This window comes from Blastomyces gilchristii, assembly GCF_000003855.2.
Source record: "Blastomyces gilchristii SLH14081 genomic scaffold supercont1.1, whole genome shotgun sequence".
Classification (NCBI taxonomy): Eukaryota; Fungi; Ascomycota; class Eurotiomycetes; order Onygenales; family Ajellomycetaceae; genus Blastomyces; species Blastomyces gilchristii.
The window spans coordinates 2,045,480-2,067,177 of NW_003101682.1; the positions used below are offsets into that span (position 1 = coordinate 2,045,480).

General features: G+C 46.6%; 7 protein-coding genes across 7 annotated transcripts; 3 read left to right on the forward strand and 4 right to left on the reverse strand.

The window, feature by feature from the left end:
* Positions 1-816: 816 nt before the first annotated feature.
* BDBG_00311 (kinesin family protein) lies at positions 817-7,673 on the reverse strand. Its single transcript, XM_002629019.2, has 3 exons — positions 6,696-7,673; positions 6,152-6,561; positions 817-6,090 (listed from the first exon to the last, which is right to left on the reverse strand). Exons 1-3 carry the CDS (start codon positions 7,018-7,020, stop codon positions 4,384-4,386), a joined length of 2,442 nt encoding a protein of 813 aa, XP_002629065.1. The 5' UTR covers positions 7,021-7,673; the 3' UTR covers positions 817-4,383.
* BDBG_00309 (HHE domain-containing protein) lies at positions 1,082-1,719 on the forward strand (the record flags this gene model as incomplete). The annotated part of the gene is made up of 2 exons (XM_031719836.1): positions 1,082-1,312; positions 1,408-1,719. The coding sequence occupies 2 exons, from the start codon at positions 1,082-1,084 to the stop codon at positions 1,717-1,719; spliced, it is 543 nt and encodes a 180-aa protein (XP_031575732.1).
* On the forward strand, positions 2,971-3,888 carry BDBG_00310 (alcohol dehydrogenase; the record flags this gene model as incomplete). Its single annotated transcript, XM_002629018.1, has 2 exons — positions 2,971-3,094; positions 3,209-3,888. The coding sequence occupies 2 exons, from the start codon at positions 2,971-2,973 to the stop codon at positions 3,886-3,888; spliced, it is 804 nt and encodes a 267-aa protein (XP_002629064.1).
* A 105-nt stretch (positions 7,674-7,778) lies between the features above and the next one.
* Positions 7,779-12,100, reverse strand: BDBG_00312 (monocarboxylate permease). Its single transcript, XM_002629020.2, has 7 exons — positions 11,774-12,100; positions 11,619-11,703; positions 11,290-11,448; positions 9,549-11,192; positions 9,346-9,452; positions 8,666-9,249; positions 7,779-8,561 (listed from the first exon to the last, which is right to left on the reverse strand). The coding sequence occupies exons 4-7, from the start codon at positions 9,913-9,915 to the stop codon at positions 8,129-8,131; spliced, it is 1,491 nt and encodes a 496-aa protein (XP_002629066.2). The 5' UTR covers positions 9,916-11,192; positions 11,290-11,448; positions 11,619-11,703; positions 11,774-12,100; the 3' UTR covers positions 7,779-8,128.
* Positions 12,101-12,166: 66 nt separating this feature from the next.
* On the reverse strand, positions 12,167-14,953 carry BDBG_00313 (retinal pigment epithelial membrane family protein). The gene has a single exon (XM_031719837.1). It carries the CDS (start codon positions 14,178-14,180, stop codon positions 12,558-12,560), a length of 1,623 nt encoding a protein of 540 aa, XP_031575733.1. The 5' UTR covers positions 14,181-14,953; the 3' UTR covers positions 12,167-12,557.
* Positions 14,954-18,315: 3,362 nt separating this feature from the next.
* On the reverse strand, positions 18,316-21,635 carry BDBG_00316 (altered inheritance-mitochondria protein 24, mitochondrial). The gene is made up of 7 exons (XM_002629024.2): positions 21,061-21,635; positions 20,886-21,004; positions 20,754-20,825; positions 20,517-20,687; positions 20,342-20,460; positions 20,068-20,284; positions 18,316-19,991 (listed from the first exon to the last, which is right to left on the reverse strand). Exons 1-7 carry the CDS (start codon positions 21,251-21,253, stop codon positions 19,710-19,712), a joined length of 1,173 nt encoding a protein of 390 aa, XP_002629070.1. The 5' UTR covers positions 21,254-21,635; the 3' UTR covers positions 18,316-19,709.
* Positions 18,507-19,171, forward strand: BDBG_00315 (HHE domain-containing protein; the record flags this gene model as incomplete). The annotated part of the gene is made up of 2 exons (XM_031719838.1): positions 18,507-18,737; positions 18,932-19,171. 2 exons carry the CDS (start codon positions 18,507-18,509, stop codon positions 19,169-19,171), a joined length of 471 nt encoding a protein of 156 aa, XP_031575734.1.
* Positions 21,636-21,698: the final 63 nt, after the last annotated feature.

Here is a 21,698-nt window from a genome sequence, read left to right on the forward strand (position 1 = left end):
TTTTTTTAATTTTAAACGTTGAGCTTGAGCCTTGAGTTTTCTTAGTAGGTAACTAGGCTTAGGCTTAGGTTATAGCAAATCCAGCATAAATCCGGCATTACACTAAGACTATTTTAGTAAGGTCACATACTCAGAAACAAATCCTCACTAGATTTATCACGAAAAGCATTAGAGATACATCTGATGGAATTAGGGTTGATGCTAGCTACGAGAGGATAGACAAGAAATGCGGGCGTTACAGCAACGCTTAACTAACTGTCCCTACATTCAGAGACAGAAATATCCCTCACCAAACCCACACGCAATGTTCATTGCACGAAGCATGAAGCGTATCAACAATGGTTGAGAGTCGCATCGAGGACGACTCTGCCCACTGTGTTAGAGGCTTTCGAGAGCATCGCGAGAGAGACTCAGGCAAAGGTCACTCAGAGATATTAATTGGATTAGAGAAGCTCAACAAGGGATGTCAATATCGTGTGAACTCAGTCACACTTATTGTTCACCAACAAGCAGATATGGAAAGGAAAATATTGGTTGCTCAGCCTTGAGACGATTTCTTCATGCCATTCCCATATCGGAAGCCCTGAAAACTGGTCATACGGACGGTCTCATTAGATCTTCCTGGGCACTCCAAGCCGGCAAATTGATACCCTCTTTTAGCGCATATACCGTGCTGAGATGGATGGTGGGTATTCATTCGCAAGCGGTCCATGGAGCCACTTTAAGAGAAGAACGTGCAAATATAATGACAGATATCATTGTGCTCGTGCTGACACTAGATATAAGTTCATCATTACATCATTCACCTTCTAATATGCCAAACCTTATCATTACATCATTACATCCAGCAGCTGACAGCTATTTAATGTAGGATTCATATTGTGGGACGCGAAGTAGCCGGAGCGACTGCCAACATTTAAACTCGTCTCTCTTAATAATGACATCAAACCCACGATCATAAAGCTGGCCTTGCACTGCAGCCGGTTATTGTGTTTGTTGAAGCGAATTCCAACCCGTAGTGATACAATCCATCTCAACCTCTGAGTTTAGGATCCAGCGCAACCAGCCGCCACCCGACGCCATGGTTTCTATATCTGACTCGATCAAAAAGGACCACAGGGAGCTGCAGGCATTCCATAACCAGATAGTCAACGCCGATAATGATATTATCAAAGCTAGGTTTCAAAACCAGTTTGTATGGGAGTTGGCTCGTCTTTCTGCAGCTGAAGAGCTGCTACTTTACCCAGCATTTGAACAGCATTTAGCAGATGGCAAGGAGCGGGTAGATAAGGATCGCGAGAGACATCAGCAGGTAAGAGAATGGAGATAGCTATGTTTGCACGCCTAGCTATTTGATAAAAAGCAGGGCAACAATGAATGAATGCTAATACTGAGGGAAACAAATAGACCAAAGATCAGCTATTGGAGTTCCAATCCTTGAAGCCGACAGATGCAAACTTCGAGCCGACAATCAACTCTCTCATGGACAATCTCTCCACGCACATGAGAAACGAGGAGGAGGACGATCTCCCTGCTCTTGAGGACGCAATCAGCAGTGAGGATAGCGAAGGGCTTTCCAAATCTTTCAAGAAAACGAAGTTGTTCATTCCAACACGCCTACACCCTGCAGGACCCCACCATCCTGCCTTTGAGAACGTGACTGCGTTTGTCATGACGCCGGTTGATAAACTTGCGGATACTTTCCGCAGGCTCCCTTAAAACGGAATCCTTTGCTTCTCACGATGGTTTACGGTTTCCGCAGCTAACAGAGGATTCGAAATTTGGGTGTATAAAGCCTGGCGAAACTGAAGGCTGGAAAACTGCTCTTCTGTCCCTATTTTCCCCTTGAACCCCCCTTGAAGCTTTCTGGGTAAAAACACGTCAGAGAACGAAAAAGGCAAAGCAGAGACCCTGAGAATCTACCAATTTGGAGCTCCCTTTTATGGAATTGCTTTTTGAAAAAATTATCACCACCAAAAAATTGTAGCAAGGCTCGTGCCAAACGCAATGTATTGCAGCTCCCTGGGCATATTTTACACTAATCACGTTCTTATCGGGTCAAACGCCGGGGTTTATTATGTTCAAAAAGGGTTCAAGGCAAGAACATCAGAGTACCGTAGTCGACATTCTTTTGAAACTGTTTAATGAATATATTTCTTGCAAATAACGAAATGCTTTTCTTCTCTTATCATGCCCTTTACGAAATGTCATCTTACTGAATCTCAGGGTATCCGAAGCTCGCCGGACCTCATCAAACTCCGTGTCAGGAACAGTTCCATCTCCGCTTGGTGCTGTCAGACGCTATAGCCGCCATCTCATCCGCAGCAATTCCCCAATTCGTCAAAAGGGAAGAAAATGCTAGGCAACCTTGCGAATCACCTCTTTCAGTTATCATCCACGCAAGGAAGCAGAAGCCCTATACAAAATGTTGAACACAAGCACTGTGTCCCCAAGCAGCAGTGATGTGACGTCATACATCCCAACATCAGCTATGTCCAACCATCCTAGCTCTTTGCAAAAGACAATTATTATGTGCTACGCATATGTCACATTTACGTATGTGCTGGCAACCCAAAAGTTCCGCGACAGATTTCTCCATATTTTTCAGAACTATAGGCAGGATGTAATCAGCTTTTTCTCAGGCAACGCCAAACACGATACCGTCAATTTTGTACCCACTTAACCCACCCACCGTATACTCAATTAGAGCGTGCATCCTTTTGTGTTCCTTGCTTGAAATCAAGCATTGTTGGGCTTGGAGCGTTATGTGCCCGCCGTTTCCCTTTACTTTTCATGTTAGAGGATCTATGATCCTATAAAAGGGGGTGTGCATTTCCCCGCTGTTTGTATTTGATCCGAAACGACAGTAACTGAAAAATCAGAATCATAATATTTATTCTTCCTTTGACTAAGTAGAAATTCCTTAATTTTCACATTTTTTTTGAAGTGTTTGTAAGAAACCCGGAAAACATGACGTCCGCCGTCGTCCCAATGCGCCAATTCAGCCTTAGGGGCAAAGTATACATTGTCACAGGGGGTGGCAGAGGGCTGGGACTCCGCATGGCAGAGGCGATGACAGAAGCCGGCGCGGAAGGTGAGTCGTACAACTTAGGCAGAGAGAATATTTGGAATATCAAATATATCCCCAAACCTCTGCCCAACGCAACCCTTGACTATAGATAACTGATCCCACTTCTCCCCAACCAAGTCAACTGCCTAGACCGCCTCCAGGATACGGACTCAGAATTCCTAGCGACGCAAGAACTCGCTTGCCGCGAACACATCGGCTCGCTACACTACCATCACCTTGACGTGCGAGATTCAGAACGTCTACAAGAAACCATCCGGAAAATCGCATCTCGCCAGCGGCGCCTTGACGGTCTCGTGGCAGCAGCTGGTATCCTCCAACTCACCGACGCGATCGACTACTCGCCCGAAGATGTGACAAAAACCATGGACATTAATTACACGGGGCTCTTCATGACAGCGCAGGCGGTTGCGAGGCAGATGATGGAATACGAATGTGTTGGCTCAATTGTGCTCGTGGCGAGTATGAGTGGCCTCGTGGCCAACAAGGGGATGAATGCGCCAGTGTATAACTCATCCAAGGCGGCGGTTATCCAACTAGGGAAGAACCTGGCAATGGAGTGGGGCCAGAAAGGTATTCGGGTTAATTCACTATGTCCAGGGCATATTCTGACGCCAATGGTGCAGCAAACTTTTGAGAAGGTGGAGGGTCTGTGGCAGACCTGGGAGTCGGAGAATATGTTAGGACGGTTGGCGAAGCCGGTAGAGTTTACCGGAGCGGCGATATTTTTGTTGAGCGAGGCGAGTAGGTTCATGACAGGGAGTTCATTGGTTATTGATGGGGGCCACACGGCTTGGTAGTTAGCCTTTCCATCACTCAGTTTCTATTCTTGAGCTGAATAATTTATGGCCGGAAATTGGTGCATGGCTGGTTTGGTGTGGTTGGAAGTCATGCTCAATATTTTCTGTCCAGAATCAATATCAGCCACTCAATAGAAGGGATGATAGACTGTAAAAATTACATTATATCATTTCGACAATCAAGAAAGAAAAATCATAGATCAAAGAATGATATAAACTCCAAAAACGCCGTGCTTGAAGGGCGATGATGATAAAGATAATGAGAAATATGCATGTGAAGCAATGCGAAACTACTACGAGGACAATAAAGGTATATAAAAAAGACGTCAAGTGCGGGACATGTCTCTGGAACCGCGCAAAATAATAGAAGGCGAAGAAACAAAACAAATCGTAGACCTGCCCCTATCCCTAATGCCCCCCTACTTGCTTAACGACAGGCGTCGACAGCTCGAGTCTTCGCCCCCCCCGTAACAATTAGGGGCCACGGAATATTGCTCAAATCGCATTCCTCATATTCTCCACAGTTTTCGCACCAACCCCTTTCAGCTTCCCAAGCTCCGCTAAACTGCGTATCTGTACTTGCGGCCGGCCACCGATAGCGCTGCTGTCGTTTTCATCATTATCTTGAGCATTCAATGAATCCATTTCACACAGACAGTCAACGATGGCCTCGGCTTTCTTTATCCCAACGCCTCGAAGAAGCTTTATTTGATTGACATTCCTGGTATTTATTGTTGAAATGATGTGGCTAGTGCGTGGGGTAAGCTCCAAATCAGGTGTTTCCTCAGAAGTTACGTCTGCGTCCTTTTTCGATGGTATTTGATGTGTTAGGGAAGTGGACGGCGGATGAGATGCCTGTTTTCGAGATTTGCTAGTTTTAGGCGCCGCAGATCTTTTTAACGGCTGGGTATAAGAATGAGTTATAGTGATTTCCTCATCACTGAATTGCTCATTCGGATCGGATGGTTGGTAGTCGTCGTCATCATCAGCATGAAATTCAGAATTGAAACTTTCGTCTTTCGCATACCTCTTTCGCTTTTTTGGGCGCTTTGTTTCCGGTCCGGTATCCCGACTCTCTTCCGCGACTGGAAATGACAGCAGTTGTTCTTGTCCCTTATATTTTAACTTCTCTTTCAAAGCCTTTATTTTAGTTTCCAGTTTCTCATTGCTGGGGAAAAATGGTTGGGCCAACTGATACATCCTTAGAGCTGAGGAATCCTCGCCGCGTGACTGGTGCTGTTTTCCCATCAAGAGGTAGGATAACCCTTCCGCTCTCACATCCTCTTTCCCTTCAATCCTTTGCTCAAGTAGCTCAAGTCGGCGTTGCACTTGCTCATTGAGCCCATTGCTGGAAGAATGATCGGCGTCACGTTGCTTCTCAGCCTCGTTCAAAGCTCGAGCAGCGAGAACTTCTTCCACCTTTCTCTCCACCATTTCTTCTATCTTTGCCGCAGATATGCCTTCTAAGGTATGCGAGCCAGCAGCTGCAGGCCGAAACACCTTTGATGGTCGAAAGGTGCCAACACCGCTTGCATCAGATCTGCGTTTCAATGGCGAGGATCGCTTTGGAGGATCAAACCGTTTGACGTTGGTAGGTGGCTTCGACTGGGGCTTGTCAGAGTACACAGAGAACGCCTTAATAGGTTTGGCTTCTGCTGTCTTTGATGGATCAGTTGTAGTTGGTAATACTATATTTGCATTAATCGAAGTAGTGAGTGGCCGTAAAGGTTGTCGGTGCATTCCTGGCCCTGTGACCCCTGATCCCCGAATAGTTGGCCGTGGAGGCCCTTTGAACATGGGCTCGTTTTCTATTTCGCGGACCTCGATCTTCTTCGTACGGTTCGCAAAGTTGAGCGAACTGAGCGTATCAAGGTGATAGGAGCGTATTGGAGCGAGATTCAAAATCATGATGGTCAGCCCATTGTTTTGACCCAAAGACAATATCCTCGTCATTTTCGATTCACGGTACGGGATTCGGGATTGCTTCTTGCTGATTGCCTCGACGCATTGAGCAAGTACAAATAGGCTTTTGTTTATACTTGCGGACTCTACCATGCGCTCCTTGCCATTGTCGGTTCGACGATTATCTTCGGATCCAGCAAGATCAATGCACGATGCAAGGCTCACGCGGGTCTGCTCAGCAGTGGTAACCACTAGCTTGACACAGAGGATTGCATGAGATCTTGACGAATGAGCGTTTAGCTATTATTATAACTTGTTAGCATGACTATTTATTGATTTTTGTCTGGTTTACTTCTCCCACCTTCGTTGCTGAAGTTGACCTATTCACATTGGCGTGATCGTATAACGTCTCGAACTCTTTCAAACTCGTGCAGGGGCGTTCGGTCAGCCCAACTACTACAGTCTTTCCACCCGCATCCCGCAGTGGTAGACCCGCAGCCGTTCTCTTTTCTGGTGGCTCAAAAAGATCGAACACCTTGTCGTTATATATCTCATAGTAGCTCATGGCCACATCCACCTTGGTGGAACCCTGACTATCCCGCTCAATCTTACGACTGCGCCTATAAATGCCGCTCAGGAGTCGTGGGATAACTCCTCTGTCATGTAGACTCTTTCCTCCGCGCATTGTATGTGTTTTGCCAGTTCCCGTAACTCCGTAAGCAAATATCGTCACGTCGAAACCGTTGAAAAGATGCTTTATCGTAGGGGCAACTGGAGAGCCATTGGGGTTAGCTTCCCGCCTTCTCGTCCCTGTCTCAACAAAATAAAACAGCTGCCCTATTCTCCATGAAAATAGGAGCATGACAGGGAAAGGTAAGCAGAATATATTTACAGACAAAACTCACCCTCCCCATCAAAAATCTCCTGCTGCGACACGTCCGCCCCGTACACTCCATTAAACTGAAAACTGTATTCCTCCCCTTCATTCTTCGGATTCGGGATCCGGACAAGATTATCCCGATCCAACGCTAGAGCCGTTTTCGCGCCATCTTTCTGCTTTTTGCCCTTCAATGCCGTCGTCTTCGTCGATTTCGCGTCACTCTTGGAAGTGGATAGCGGCTGTGTAGTTGTTGTGGTGGAGATCGCCGTGGTTCCCGAGCGGACGATGATATCGCTTTCCTTCTCCGATTTGAGCAGCGGGCGGATTCGTGCGATGACGCGAACGCTCATGACTACGAAGTATGGGACTTATCGAAGGGAGGGGATATGTTGTTTATATCGGTACGAAGTACTTCGGGGACGAATTCCGTAACTCTCTTCGTTCGGCTTGACTTCAAATTCGCCAATTTCAAATGCCGAAAAAGGGATGTAAAATTGATATAGAAAGAAATATAACGAAAAGAAGAACAAAAAGCCAAAATCCACAAATACTAAATCTCGACAGCTTACATGTCACTCACGCCGTGTTCGTGGGCTTGTTCGCTGGAGATATTACAACGGCGGACAACAAACAGTCAAAAAAAGCAATCCTAACGAAAAATACGGGGCTTCGTCGACTCAAAGAAAAAGGAAACAACATTCAACTAACAACAGAAAAAGAAAGGGGAAAAGAAAAAGAAAAGAAAAAGAAAAAACCACTGTGTATACCTACCTTTGCTACCCGGAAGATCCTGTCTATCTGTCGATGCAGGCAAAAGCATCAGCTCAAAATGCATTTGTGGGGAGGATGGATATTCGGGGGCGTGTTGTTGGGGCAACCAGCACGGGGAAGCTAAGTAGGGGGTTTTGTCCGACATCTAGTCATTCCATCGGCTGTGGACTTGAACAGCACAACTATTGTCGATGAGAAATGATTTTGGTCTGAGGAGTCTTGAGATTGGTTGAAGGGTTGCACGAAGGCCCTGGAACTCCTATACCAACGCTGAATGGACACGTACGGGAAATACACTGCCAATATCGCGACGATACCTAGACGAATTAGAAACACATCCACCCCCAGTGATGTCTGCCAAATTGATCATAGATGCCGGAAAAGGCATTGTCTATCATTAATTTCTCACCTGTTTTCTCTATATAACTATTCTATATACATTTCCGGGAATGACAACTGTACGAGTCGAGAACTGTGCAGAATGGTATTTTGCTGAGGAACAGAATTCGCGGCCAACGCCCACAACGCAGAAAATAAAATAAAGTAAAAACGGGAAAAAAGGATATAAAGCAAGAAAAGACGAAAATTAAGACGATAATCTGGGGAAACAAAAACCGAAGAGAAGGGAAAAGAGACCAGCAGGGCTCACGTAGTTATGCGCCACTCGTTCACCCAACCTTTCTTTTCTCAAAACTTTGTCATCAACTTCATACCAGTCACCTTCAACCTAGCAAGAACAAAAGCCACAGTCCCTGCCGCCATAACGATTCCCGTAAACAACTGCATCCGCCAGAATGTCGGCTGTTCAATGTCCCCGACCAGGGCACCTCCGATAGGGTTTCCTGTGAGGCTGGCAATGGAACAGACTGCAAACATCGCACCCGTACGTACACCAATCTGGCGCACATCGGAAATCTGCGCTACCAAGGCTGGGCCAAGGGAAACGAATGCGCCCGAGGTAAAGCCGAAGAAGGCGGTAAAGAGGAGAACGGGGATGTTGCCACGGGCGGGCAGCCAGAGAGCAAGAACCATGACGACGTTCAGCACGCAGGTTATTATCATGGCGTTGAAACGGCCGAAAAGGTCAGCAGCATGGCCCGGTAGGATACGGCCGAACGTACTAGATGGTCGTTTGGTTAATATCAATTTTGAAGTCGCGGCTTTAATGGAGGTTTGAGAGGGGATATTCGGGAGGGGGGTTCCTTGTGCTGGAAAACATTTTACCTGGATGCGTTCAGAATCGAAACAAGATAGCCTGCTAGGTGTGGAGACATCCCATAGTGGCGGGCAAACGAAACGATAAATGTGAACGGTAAGTATAGCCCGAAGAATGATAACCATGCACCCGCCGTGGTCAAGAGGAATGGCATCTCGGTAAAAGGCGTCAAGAATTCCTTAAATTTGAAGGGCCTCGGTTGCGGTGGAAGTCTCGACTTTACCGTCAGGTTTATAATAACGCATAACCCCAAGATGAGAAAGGCGCAGATCCTCATCGCCCAGGCAAATCCCACCTGTGGGACTAGTCTAGCTACCATGATAGGGTATATCACGCCTCCGACACTTGAACCACTGGCCGAAATTCCAAGCGCGAGTGCTCGTCGCTTGAAAAACCACGTTGAGATGCTATTGACAGCAGGATAAAAAAGAGCCCCGGCGCCAATTGCACTACAGATCCCTTGGGCTAGGAGGATTTGATAGTATTTAGTTGATATGGAAGTCATCATCAGACCAAAGACATGGAGAAAGGTTCCGCCTATGATTAAGTATCGAGGGCCATAACTGTCGAATATCTTGCCACAAAAAGGGGCCTACTCATAGAGTACATGGTCAGTGCGGCTTCAAGCCATAACGTTGATACGCTGATATTTTGTCATGGTTCAGGATGGATATCCCTTTTGACATACGGCTAAAAACATCATGCAAGCTTCAAGGGACGGGATCCAAGCAATAGTGCTTGGTGAGTAGGACTTCAACTGGTTATTCTGGTAGTGGTCCTGGAACACTCCGATACCTAAACATACATTAGATCACTGCACTGGGGGCTTGTTCTCACTTGGGCAAGAAAAATATTTCTGAGAGTTCAGAGAAAAGAAAGCCGTCGACTTACAAGTGATCCATCCGAAGCTCACAAATAGAGAACAGAACCCACCAAAAACCACAGTCCACGCCTCAATACCGCCGTCAGGAAACGCGCTTGGATCTATCTTGGGGTTCACGGGATGGCCGGCCTCTCCCTCTTGTTTTTCTGGGTCCCTGTCCGCAGGGTATTCTGTTGACGCGGAATCTGAGGCATCGTGACCGAGATTATCTGATCCTTTGCTCAATTTTCGGCCTGGAGGTGGTGAGCCCAAGTGAGTGAGACTTGATTTTGACGACGGAGGAAACCCGTCTGCCTTCAGTTCCCTATCTAGCTCGGTTTCCCCGCTCCAGACATGGCCATTTGCTCGTCCATTATCGATGTCATTCGACATCATCCTGAGAAACTTGAGAGATATGTCCTCAAAGCAGAAACATATGTATTGCCCGGTACGGGATATATTGTATCGGCGGTTAACAACACTGAAAACAGGGGGTGTTTTCACACAACTTATACCATGAAAACAATAAGGTTCGGCTGATCGGCTCTTATCTCCGTTGATACAGGCTCTCGGAGAACGAGAGGAAAAGTATAAGGAAGGTGGTGGAGATATCGGAGAACGATATACAATAAGTCGGGTGTGGAAAAGCCTGATATGGCTGGCGGGCGAAGCGGGTATAAACAAATAGAAAATATAATAGAAAATATTATAAACAGATATCAATGAAATAAATCCAAGTGGATCGACCGAGCTCGGTTGAAAGGTACATCAGGTACATCTATGTATGGCTCCGTGCGGGCTCGGTTCGGAGATCTTGGGAGGGAGCGGGCACATATCAAGAACGAAATAGTGGCAACCTTGGGAAGGCCATAGGTAGAAACCCGAGAACTTGTGTGAATCCGATTAATAATTGCTTTTTTTTTTTTTTTTTTTTTTTTTTTTTAAAGCGTTAGGGGTGTAATAATTATGAGTTCTTTCTAGTCCGAAGCCGACTGAGGCTTCCGGGGAGTTGAGTAATAAGCCCAGTCAGTCTGGGGCGAATCTGGAGCATCGCCCGTGAAAAACACGAGCATTGAGACACAGGCTCCAGTGTTTTGAGTCAGGAAGCCAGAAGGGGTGATTGCATTTGGCGCTCTCCATTTTTGTAAGTCCGAGAAATCGAGAAATCGTGCTTGATCGATCGATGGTAACTTAACATTTGTAGCTCTAAAAAAGGCAGAATTATCACCCCCTCAGCATCGACCGGGAGTAGATGACTACATGATATGCCGGTATTATTTACAACGCCGCTAAATCAACTATTCGGAACCAGGCATGGTGGGATGCTGCATAATTTTATCCCGTCCTCAAATCTCTGATAGCTAGCAACCGTACGAATATCGGCCTATACGAAAGCTCTCAGAAGCTAGCCACAGCAGTAAATAGCGTTAAGATCCTCATCGGGAGCTGGCCATTTTGCTATAGCTTCTGAACGTCTATGAGGTGCAGGACCAGTCGTTCGAATTTTGACCAGAACGTTGAGCATGTTGCGCGTGGAGCGTTGCGGTGGTACTCTTTTTTTCATGTACGAAGTACGCCTGTGTTATACGTACACACGCCTATTGTCACTAACCGACGAGGGTTGGGCAGAGTCCTTGGCCTTCGTGCTCTCTGATCAGAAAATTCGCAGGATCCTTAACATGCCAACCAGGTTACTATAGCAGAAACCTCAAACGAGGGCTGAAATCTTTTTGGGAGGGGGCTGATTTTGAGAGTCCGGGAAAAACGAACCAATATGCCGACTGGGAATCGCTGTAGGATTTGCAAGAGAGAGGGGAATCACATCTATCGGGAGCCGGGACTGAGTTGGGCCAGATATTTGCCATGTCTGAAGCCGCGAGGCCAGGTCCGGGAGCGGGTGACCAAAGTCGCGAAGAAGCCGGATGAAACCTGGATACAGAGTTACTCATTATTGCTTTTCTTGTGTTCGTCTCCTCAAAAACGATAGCACTATGTGTACTGTACGTTGATGGACAAGGACGCAGGATCGCCGGGTGGGGCAACACTGTTGCTCGTCTCTCTCCCGTTGGATGTTGGATTCAGTTGGGATATCACCTCACCTCTATGAATCGGCAGGTTGCAATGCCCGCGCGCACGGAGAGTGGAGACACAGACAGCAGCTCTTAAATCCGTAGCTCGCCTAACCTGTAGTTATATACAGTTAGTTGGCTAATACACCATCGTCATTGGTGAGATTGGTGAGATGGGGCCTAACCGCGGCGAAAGCCTCTCAGTTGTGATTTATCCAACCAGGCACTACAGCAGGCAGGGCGGCGGAATCTGGCATCTGAAGTTTCAAAAGGAGCGAATTCCGAGGTATCTGTATAAGGGAGCGAGCGTGTATCAGATTGACCGGCAGATATATTATGTATTTTGTGTTCCTCTGCTCCCCGAAGTCCAAATTTGAGGGTGCTAGTCAGGAGAGAGGGAACATACAGTACATTAACTAATTACCTGCTGGCTGCAGGAGGTAACAAACAAGTCATTATTCTTGTGAATAATAGTTAGTAGGTAGTTATGCCAGAATCCTCTGCTGTTCCCGAATAAATTGGCTATTGTCAATAATGCAAGCCAACTTAGCCAAGGGATCATCAGCCTTACATATTTAGCCATGTACAGTCTCAAGCGGCTGGTCGCTCTAACCACTTCCATTGTCTGATTTAATTATTCAAATTTTCAAAAGTTATGCTCAAAAAAGGCCTTCTTTAAACTTGTTTATACACATAGTGGTCATGAAGTATAATAATCACCTGAAAACTAACTAGCTTACACAATTTTAAATTCTTTTAACTTTCAATTCATCTTGGGTGAACGTACAAAACAAAGAATAGGTAAACATATGTAAATGCAATAAAGACTATGCTATGCTAATCAAACGCTTAGTATACAATTCGTAAAGGTGAAAACTCTCATTAAACCTCTCATAAACCATTCCCAGCCAGAGTTTTGCCCAGCCGTTAAAGCAAAGCCATCTAGCCACCTCACCTTCAAGCCAAGCCTCAAAGCTCACCAGCTCGCGGCTGAATCGGTCCCTGACCCCAAGTCCCGTGGAAGCCATACGTCATGACAATGGGCATCCTAGCTCTACCCAGTTCCTTCATAGTTTTGACGTCTATGACGACCAACGAGCTCTGTTTGACATGGACGTCCATGACAACTGTCAGCAGCACGCCGTCATCTTCATCAGTGGCACCAGGTCTCGGGACAAATATGGGCTCGGAAGGCACATGTCTCGTCGCAGGAGCCCAAACCAGCCACGTCTTCTCATCCCCGTCGATTTTGATAATCGAGTCAGCGAAGTTGCCTGTCTTCTCGACATGAATTCCGTACGAGAACCTGTACGGCCGGCCCATCTTGCCGGGATGAATGCGCGGTAGCTCGATGTTGGCCTGAGCAAGGGGGAGGGAGATGTCAATCTCGGCCTTGTATGTCGGGAGGGTACTACCGTCAGCCAAAGGCGCATGGCTGTCGTGGTAGGGCAAGCGGTAGCGAGTAAAGGCTCCGGCTAGATCGTTGCTGGAGTTGGCATTAGGTGTTCCGAGATTGGCTCTGAGATTGGATATTTTGGCGGCGGACAGGAAGCTGTAGTTGTCCATACGGGGGAGGTCAACGAAAATGTCTCCAGCCTCGTTCTCGAAGGTGTTGATCTCGTGGAACGCGAAGAAAGCATCGGGGCTCTCGTACTTGCGGAGAAGCCCGCCGTTAGCCCGGTCAATGACATAGAACAAAGTCTTGCGTTCCGGATCCCAGTCGCCGATGCTATCCAGGATAGTAATGGCTTCCTTGGCGAAATCTGCCTGCCAAACAACAAGAACAAGGTGCTTCTCTGACCCGAAGAGAGCATGGATGTAACTTGCAGGCGCATCGGTGATGGTTGCGAGTATCTTGGTCTCCCCTTTCGGAGGAGAAATTCCGAAGATATAATAGGTCGGAGGTGAGGTTTTCTGATCAAGCACATAGTTGTAGACGGCGCCGTCTTCACCCACGACCGGATGAGCTGCACTTTGTCCAGAGTTGACAAGAAGCTTATTGGAAGCTTCGTATGTGAAAAGTTCACCAGGTTCGAGTGTGACTGGATCAATTCTTTGCAACTCGTTGGCATCCGTTGTCGAGACGAGAGCGTCAAATGGGGCTCCCTGGGTGGTTGAGTTGCCGGGAATTCCCGCAAAGTTGGGAACATACGAGACGCCCACGTTGCTACTACTTGCTTTTCCTCGACTACTACTGCCGTCTCGGTAGGTGGCCTCGAACGCCCCGAATATGACCTTGCAGGGGTCACTGCCAAAGCTGGAGGTCGGATACCGTCCGGTCTCACGAACAAAATCCATCAGCTCCTCAGCGCCGTTGCGGCTGCGGTATGACACGGCGCCATTGGCGATTTCGAATCTGTGGTTCCGGCTGAAGCCATCAAACCAGTGCTCAGCCGTGTAGGTGCCAACATCCCAGGTCGCTGCCGCGCCGCGGTAGAGAGAGCCGGTCAGCCATGTGGGGATAGTGCCCTCGATCTTGAGATTAGTTGGTTCTCGGATCTCAGGGGATGCGTACAGGCCCAAGGTGACTGGGTTAGTATCAGGAGGGGGCCCATTCTCAAGAGACTCAGTGCTGGTGAGAGACTTGGTCATTTTAACTGTTGAACCGTGGTAGATATGAAGTGGTTGGAAGTAGAGGAGAGATGAGAGTATAGTACTGTTGATGAGATCAAGATGTCCCGATTTCTTGCAGAGGAGGAGGAGCAGTGAACAGTTATCAAGACCTGTTACTTATACCCATATGGACTTATCGATGCTAACATTCGGCCCCCGACCGACCTGGGAATCATTCTCCCGCACGTTTTATTGTATTTGAAAAGCGGCCACAGTCCTAGTACCTTTTTCGCACATTTTGCAATTGAGTAAAGTAGTGCACTGCCCTAAAGCTGACTTTGAGTGATTGTCAGTCCGAATTCCTGACCCAGATTAACGACTCGGATAGCGTCGTGGTTGCGCCCTATGCCTTTGGCCATTGGGGTGAAGGGGTGGGATGGGGTCCGAAATGCGAATTTATGCGGATGCCGAACACCGCATGCCAAGACGACCCTTTAGTTCCGAGCATGGCATGGCAATGGAAAAGCAGTGACCAAATGAATAATTGAAGGGTGATATTTAGACCTGATGGATGTGCGGGTTTGCTTATCCAACAATAACTTCGGTTCTTATTGTTGTTGGTGTTGGTGTTGGGATGTATTGTAAATATTTATTTAACTATGGCGGTTGCTTTTGGTACACTGAACTACGCGAGTTCCCTCCTTCACAAACGCTTGTCTTCCGGTTTCCAAAAGCTTGTTGGTTTGGATGAAATACGTCCGCCACAGTAACCAGTATTTAAATATCACAACCCCATCTACAGTGATTTCGGGATTCTAAATGGGAAACAAAAGGACACCAGCCGTGACATTCTCTGAGGATGATGATGATGTTCAGAGAGAGGCTGCTGCGTATCATCCGAACTTCTGAACTCTTGGAATCTAGAGATCTTTGCAGCCGAGTCAGTTTCTTTCACATCTTCTAGAGTGGGATAAAACCATGGATTTAATGCCTGAATTGATTGAATATGAGATGGGATTGATCAAATAGCCCCCATGGCTGGCAGAAATAACTAAAGTAAATAGTTATATATTAAATAATATATTTTAAAAAAATAAAGTAAAAATAGCACGCCCGATAGTTTGGTCTTCTCCCTATTCTCTCTGAAAACCAGACTCCTTCTTGCAATCACACACACGAAAGTAAAAACTGTTACCTGTATCGCTGGTAGCAATCATGCTACCACACATAATGAACAGCGTACAGCGTTGGTCCTCTGGTATTTATGTGCTCGAGCCCCCTCCCTGTACCATTGGCTGTAGTTGAGACTGTCCTACAGAGTACAATGCACAGCGTGAACCATTACCGTTATCGGTCAAAATCATACGCCACGCGGTTATATTCTGAGCTGCAGCAAGTCTATCTATTGCAGAGATTCCTCTCTGCCTGGCAATCATTGCGGATGAAACCGAGAGGGGTATCAGGGTGCGTGCACTTCCGTATGCTATGCCTTAAATTGCCCCTCACTCCCCTTATCAGCTAGTCGCTCTCAACAGACCCGAGAAGGGGTAATAGACCTCCATCTCGACGAAGATCCCCCTCTCGAGAAATCTCATTCAAACATTCAAACGGGAATTAAGGATAGGTTTTTCTTTGTTTGAGATTATTGGTTTCATCCCTTTCCGAAGGGGTTAACCCATCCTTTTCTCCTCAGTTCTGATAATTGCAGCTCCACGAGCTCCGGTGTCACTCGATGACTGGCCGTTTGTCAAGCCCGTCGGGCCCGTCGTTTTGCAAAGAACTTGACGGGCATGTGTTGACAACTTGACAGGTGCTAGGGCTTAGGTATTTGCCAATCCCTACGCTCGACCAACAACTCATATCAAGATTCAACATGCAGAAGATCTCGCGGAAAAATTTCCAGCAATGATCAATTGCATCTTCGGCATGGTGGGGGAGCGCGCTAGACAAGCCGTTCTAGTTTTCCATACTATATACCTCTGTTCGGGAGTGAATAATTCAAAGAGCTTGGGTCAGAGAAGTTTCAAGTTCTGCGAGACGACTAGAAATGTTCAATGATTAATTGGCACCTTGGGTTTCCACGACGCTTGACTAAAGCCTACAGTGCCTTGTTCTTATTGAGGAGACTTCAGAGTTGCTGCGGCCTGCGTTTGGGAAAGCAGAAGACCCTCACACATTATCTATAGTTGATTAACTATATGGTGTGTTTCTGAAGGGACTGGAGAACTGATTCTTTGATCCTTCTTCTGTTCTTCATACGCCGGGTAGGTGATTAGGAGAAAAATGAATTACAGGTTGTGTTTCCCCCATATCACTCATCTGTGGCATCATCTCTCTCTGTTTTTCGAAGATTGAGAAGAAGGATTGAAGAATGAGCTCATGAAGCGCATTGGCGGCGACTGTCAAATCCTTTGATTTCTTTGAGATGGTTAAGTGGCAGACTATCATTTTTCTCTGATTGGGTTAATGTCAAAGATGATGTGTTTAAGGGGTCCACATAGGCGGGCGCACAAAGGGTTGAAAATAACTTCGCTGGCTGTGGGATTGAGGGATGTCTTGGTAATTGCCCTCAGAAGGTTTCGTTTTATATATATATTTGGAAAAGCACTGGCTTCACCTAAGACGAGCCCCCTCCTTGTGAAAGGGCCACCATCTCTACCTGCTAGACACTGCTCTCCTCGCTGAGCTCTTTTGCTGTTGTAATAGAGCGGCTAGAGCAGAAATCAAACACAGTATATTTTATTGTCGAGGCGGCAAGCAGCGCTTGTACTGCACATTACACGTACACAACAAGTACGTGTAGTTTATTTAGTTTCCGACTGCTAGCTGGCTAGCATCTGCCGGAATTTATGTCGTTCTGGGTCATTATATCCGACGGCATGGTAACAATTGGTGAATGGACCCTCTTCTCCTATCGGGCTTAGGATTTTAGCCAGCGTCTAAATTCCGCTCTCAACTCCTCAAGGTTTTCCCTTCATAGTGGCTGGCTATAAACTAACCTCAGACAAGCAGTTGCATTTCAAGATTTCCTGTGGTGGTTCTAAACGTGCTCTAGAAAACGGCAAGCATTTGAGCTTGATTTCACCGGTGAAACCAGCGAAAACTGGACTTTGGATACCTGAAATTATCCGTGATATTTCCTCCCAGCAGGGCCTCAGACTTCAGAGAGTGGAATTCGATTGCAATTTAATTGCCTATGCCATCGCCTCAAAATGTTCCTGGCCCCTGCCCGGGTTGGGAGACTGACTACATAGGCCAGTCCTGCATTCTCCCCGCTGCCAACTTTTGAGATATGACAGATTTATTTGACATCATGTCATCTGTTGGGAACAAGGAAACATCCCACAACCCGAAACTACCCTGAAACACATCATGGCAGTCCCAAAGGGTTGCTCCAGGCAATTGCAGCTTGATTAACGAAATGTTTGCTCTCGATGATCATGGTGTGAGGTCAGATCTAAAGGGGTTAACCATTCGTCCGTGTTAAAGGTGACGTTAAGAACCTGTTTCCCCAGTCCGCCAACTCCATGCTTTTTTTCGAGTCTTTACTAGCTGCATGAAATAGATATAGAAAAGATAAGTGGCTGAGCAATCGGAAAGATTTTTTGCTTGCCGGTGGAGTTTGCCTCAACGCTTCAGTAGTCAATAGCCTAAGTTCCCCTATTTGACCAAGCAATTATCAAAGTTCTCAAGAAGTACGGCGCCAGCCAACCCCGTTTCAATGTCTGCTTGAAATGATAGCTCGAAAGGGAGGCATCCAGAATCCTTCTGAGCTCGGTTCGCCGTCATAAATCCTGATGCGTTTTGTCCACAGGGCGTGGATAAACTTGGCAATGAAGAGGTTGATAACATGAGAATTGACACAATGCGCCAACTATTTCGCCCTCCGGGGTTGATATTACGTGCAGATGACGTGTGGCCCTTTTGTGACATATATTATCACTCAGAAGATTTGTATCTAACCTCCAGGGTCTCTCGCCTACTGTTCCATGCATTGCATTTCTTCCCCCTGATTCGATCGAATATCAAGTACCCACGAGCTTTTAAATGTCAGCATCGTCGCGTTTATATGTACGTCTACCCATCTCACAGTTTTCTTTACATTGATAAACACGAAATAAAGTACTTTTACTGACTTACACCTCCTAGCCCCTCTTCTCTGCTAGATTGAATACTTTGCTCATTTAGCATTACGGTATGTAGCAATATACAGTATGTGTACTTTTTGACGACGATATCACCTTTCCTTGGGCTCAATGGCCCAAGGCGCCCCTCTTTAATCTGTTGATTGTCATTAGAGCTAATAAGTCATCGAGCTTTTATATAACTCTCAGCAAAAGTCCACACTTCATACCTCGATCGATCATGACGACGATTTCCGATACCATCAAGACAGACCATAGGGAGCTCGAGGCGTATTATGACAAGATCATAAACCCCAAGGACCAGGATGAACAGGTTCGATATCAGAACCAGTTTACCTGGGAGTTGGCTCGCCATTCCATTGACGAGGAGTTGGTCGTTTACCCTGCCCTCGAGAAATATGTGAAGGGCGGGAAAGCCCTCGCCGATAAGGATCGTGAAGAGCATCAAGTCGTGTGTATTGCGATCCCCCTTTTTTTCAATTACCCCGGGAAAATCCATTCTTATATTGTACATATATTAACCCTTGATAAACCCAAACAGGTGAAAGAGGAACAAAAAATTCCAAAACATGAAGACAACCAATCTAGAATTCATTCCTACAATTAAAGCCCTGATGAAAAACCTCTCGAAACACATCCAAAAAGGAAGAAGAAGAAGACCTCGTTAAGCTTGAGAGTGCACTACGCGAAGAAGAGAGTAAGAAACTCGCCACTTCGTTTTCGAGAACTAAAACATTCGTGCCTACCCGTTCTCATCCAAGCGCACCGGACAAGCCGCCGTTCGAAACTGCGGTAGGACTCCTCACAGCCCCTATCGATGATCTGGCGGATCTTTTCCGCAAGTTCCCTGACAAGACGGTCAGTCCGAATCCGTCGACTAAATGAGTTACCTTTTTAAAGGGCTGCCTTTTTTCTGTGTGTTTGTTTTTCCAACGTGGAGGGGGGTATTTCATTGCGGAAGCAGAAATTATGTAGGAATTGAGAAATAATATGCAATGTATTGTGAATTTCTTCCATAGCTGATCAACCGCGAATTGCATTGGCTTGAGAGCTATACCGTTAACGGTTGTTAAATGGTCATTACTACCTGGGTCAATGGAGTGACATTGGTGAAGGGATCTGTCAGAATTAGCATACCTACCGATGCTGTTCACCCTGGTGCTCATTTAGACGATGAGAGAACCCAGCCCGTTGTCTAGGGTTTTGCACTTCAGCCTGGTATCGGAATAGGTTGGGCAAGGTGATTATTTGGGACACAACTCCAAAGGGTCATTATCACAGTAGAGCTACCTGAAACGACATAGAAAAGAAACATGTCATGTCTATAGTACAAACCATTCGAGGATAAATATATATATGTACACGGATCAAATGAACATTAGGGAATAGACACCGGCAGCATGGAGTAGGTGGCCTTCATTTTTTACTGGCCAACCCCAGTTTGGTGGAACTCGACCTTCCCGTCACGCCGAACGCTAGCGACACTCTGTCCAGATATCGCAGTCGTGGGTTTTAAATCATCCTTGGCCTTTGGAACGGTCTCCTCTTCACCTAATTTTGCTGCTGCCCTGTCTACGGCGTCTTGAGTAACACCTGGAGGAGCATCGGCAATCTCGTTCACTTGCTGAGTAGTCAAGGTGTCCGCCATTCTTGAAGCGCGGGATTGTACCAAGATCGTAGCTGGTCCGTCGAATTGTAAGAATAACTAAAATGAGAAGTTAGGAATCTATTCTTGTCTTTTTCCCTGATGGTAGGATATGCATGCGTGTATGGGAACTCACTCGATCACCCCAAATGGTTCTCCGGGACCACGTCCGAATTATGTGCCACAGTTTCAATGCAGCTTTCCATGTATCGGTATCAGACAAATTCTTTATGAAATTTGAATCTGACAAACGTTTTCCAATCCCAAGGCTAGGGATCTGGAATGGCAAAATGGTAGATTTAAACCGGTACGGGCGTGGCGAAGGAGCGGTGATAGTATATGCGACAACATTACTTAAGTGTGTTAGATGGTACATATTTATCAAATTCAAAATATGTGTATATATGTACCTTGGATGAGAGATATATTGCTCTCCTGCTTTCAATTCAACCGAATAAAGTTGGCCTGTGCCAACGAGAGCAAGTAACCCGCGACCAGTTACCTCCGAATTTCCCCAGTGTGACAAACTCTTTAATAATTAGCGTCAAGTTCCATACCATGTAATACTGAGCGTGTAGTACGTACTAGTTGTCTAGTGAGTCTCGGTTTGATTCTTAAAGAGTGGCCTGTCCAAGCCAGCAAGGCTTTCTCTTGTGCTATCATCCAATCGACAGAGCCATTCATCTCGACTACAGAGAACGTGGTTATGGCAGAGCGCGTCGATATCAAAGCGGTAATTGGGCTTGTGGAGGAGATCTGTGATTGAACAGAGATATAAGAAATTGGACATGCCAAATGCTTGATGTCGCGTGAGAGCCCTACCTTTTGATATAGGAACGGGATGCGAAGTAAAGCCCGGCGAGCTGGTTCTAGGAGACTTAAAGTCGAAATGACCTGCGGTCAGGAAATATCAGCACGTAGCCCATGTAGAGTTTCTCCGACCGCTGTCCGTACATTGTCTGCTTTCCCACTTAGCCCGACTAGAGTTCCGCGGCGTGTATATAAGTTTTGCGATGCGGAGAGAGTAACGGAAAGGATGGAATACGGAGCACCGAGAACTCGGAACTTGGCATCTTTTTAACAGTATTAGCGTTTGACGACGTATCGGAAAAGCAAGTGATTCCCATACCAGGAGATGAAGCCGAATTAGCTGTGGTCGAAGCGGGGAGATAGTTGCCATTGACGAGGCCCGGCTCAGCTGATTGGAGCTGCTGGATATGAATCCATCTCTGCTCAGCCCGGCGGGCAGGGCTTCTCCATGAGCGTCGGCTCCGGGCGAAAGGCTGGAGAGATCTCCTGATGGAATGACTCATGGCCTCCATATGAGTGCATTCGTTAATTGCAGGAAGAGAAAGCCTACCAACATGTAGATAACGATGCCGTTTTGCTGTTCATCATGCGGTATGTTTCGTGATTTCGGACAAGAATGGCCGAAGCAAACAAGGCAAACAAGCTTCCGCTTTTGGCGGGGAATGACTTTGACCTCCGAGAGCGCAGCGCGACTTGCACCCTCACCGCACACCATTTTTATCGCACAGCTAGCTAGCTAAATTCCAACGAGGTTCTTGACGTTGACTGTCTCGTGGATATGTTGCCTCGCAGTATACGGGCGTAGAAATCCGGTATGTAAACCTTCTCATGTGGTGAATATGGGAACCTCCGCTGACCGGTATGTCCGGCTAGCCCAGCAAAAAGCCGTGTTAGATATTGTCCTTCAACATCTCACATGGCCGATATGATATCCCAGTTGTAACAACTGTATCAACA

Excerpts from the sequence above, each read along its gene's own strand:
- BDBG_00311 (XM_002629019.2), bottom strand. The coding sequence starts at position 7,020 with ATGAGCGTTCGCGTCATCGCACGAATCCGCCCGCTGCTCAAATCGGAG. Across the intron at positions 6,562-6,695 it reads GGAGATTTTTGATGGGGAGG|TTGCCCCTACGATAAAGCAT; the intron begins GTGAGTTTTGTC and ends ATGGCTCTCCAG. Across the intron at positions 6,091-6,151 it reads GGTCAACTTCAGCAACGAAG|CTAAACGCTCATTCGTCAAG; the intron begins GTGGGAGAAGTA and ends TTATAATAATAG.
- BDBG_00312 (XM_002629020.2), bottom strand. The coding sequence starts at position 9,915 with ATGATGTCGAATGACATCGATAATGGACGAGCAAATGGCCATGTCTGG. Across the intron at positions 9,453-9,548 it reads GAGCTTCGGATGGATCACTT|GTATCGGAGTGTTCCAGGAC; the intron begins GTAAGTCGACGG and ends ATGTATGTTTAG. Across the intron at positions 9,250-9,345 it reads CTTGCATGATGTTTTTAGCC|GCCCCTTTTTGTGGCAAGAT; the intron begins GTATGTCAAAAG and ends CTCTATGAGTAG.
- BDBG_00313 (XM_031719837.1), bottom strand. The coding sequence starts at position 14,180 with ATGACCAAGTCTCTCACCAGCACTGAGTCTCTTGAGAATGGGCCCCCT.
- BDBG_00316 (XM_002629024.2), bottom strand. The coding sequence starts at position 21,253 with ATGGAGGCCATGAGTCATTCCATCAGGAGATCTCTCCAGCCTTTCGCC. Across the intron at positions 20,826-20,885 it reads TAAGTGGGAAAGCAGACAAT|GTCATTTCGACTTTAAGTCT; the intron begins GTACGGACAGCG and ends TCCTGACCGCAG. Across the intron at positions 20,688-20,753 it reads TCCCGTTCCTATATCAAAAG|ATCTCCTCCACAAGCCCAAT; the intron begins GTAGGGCTCTCA and ends GTTCAATCACAG.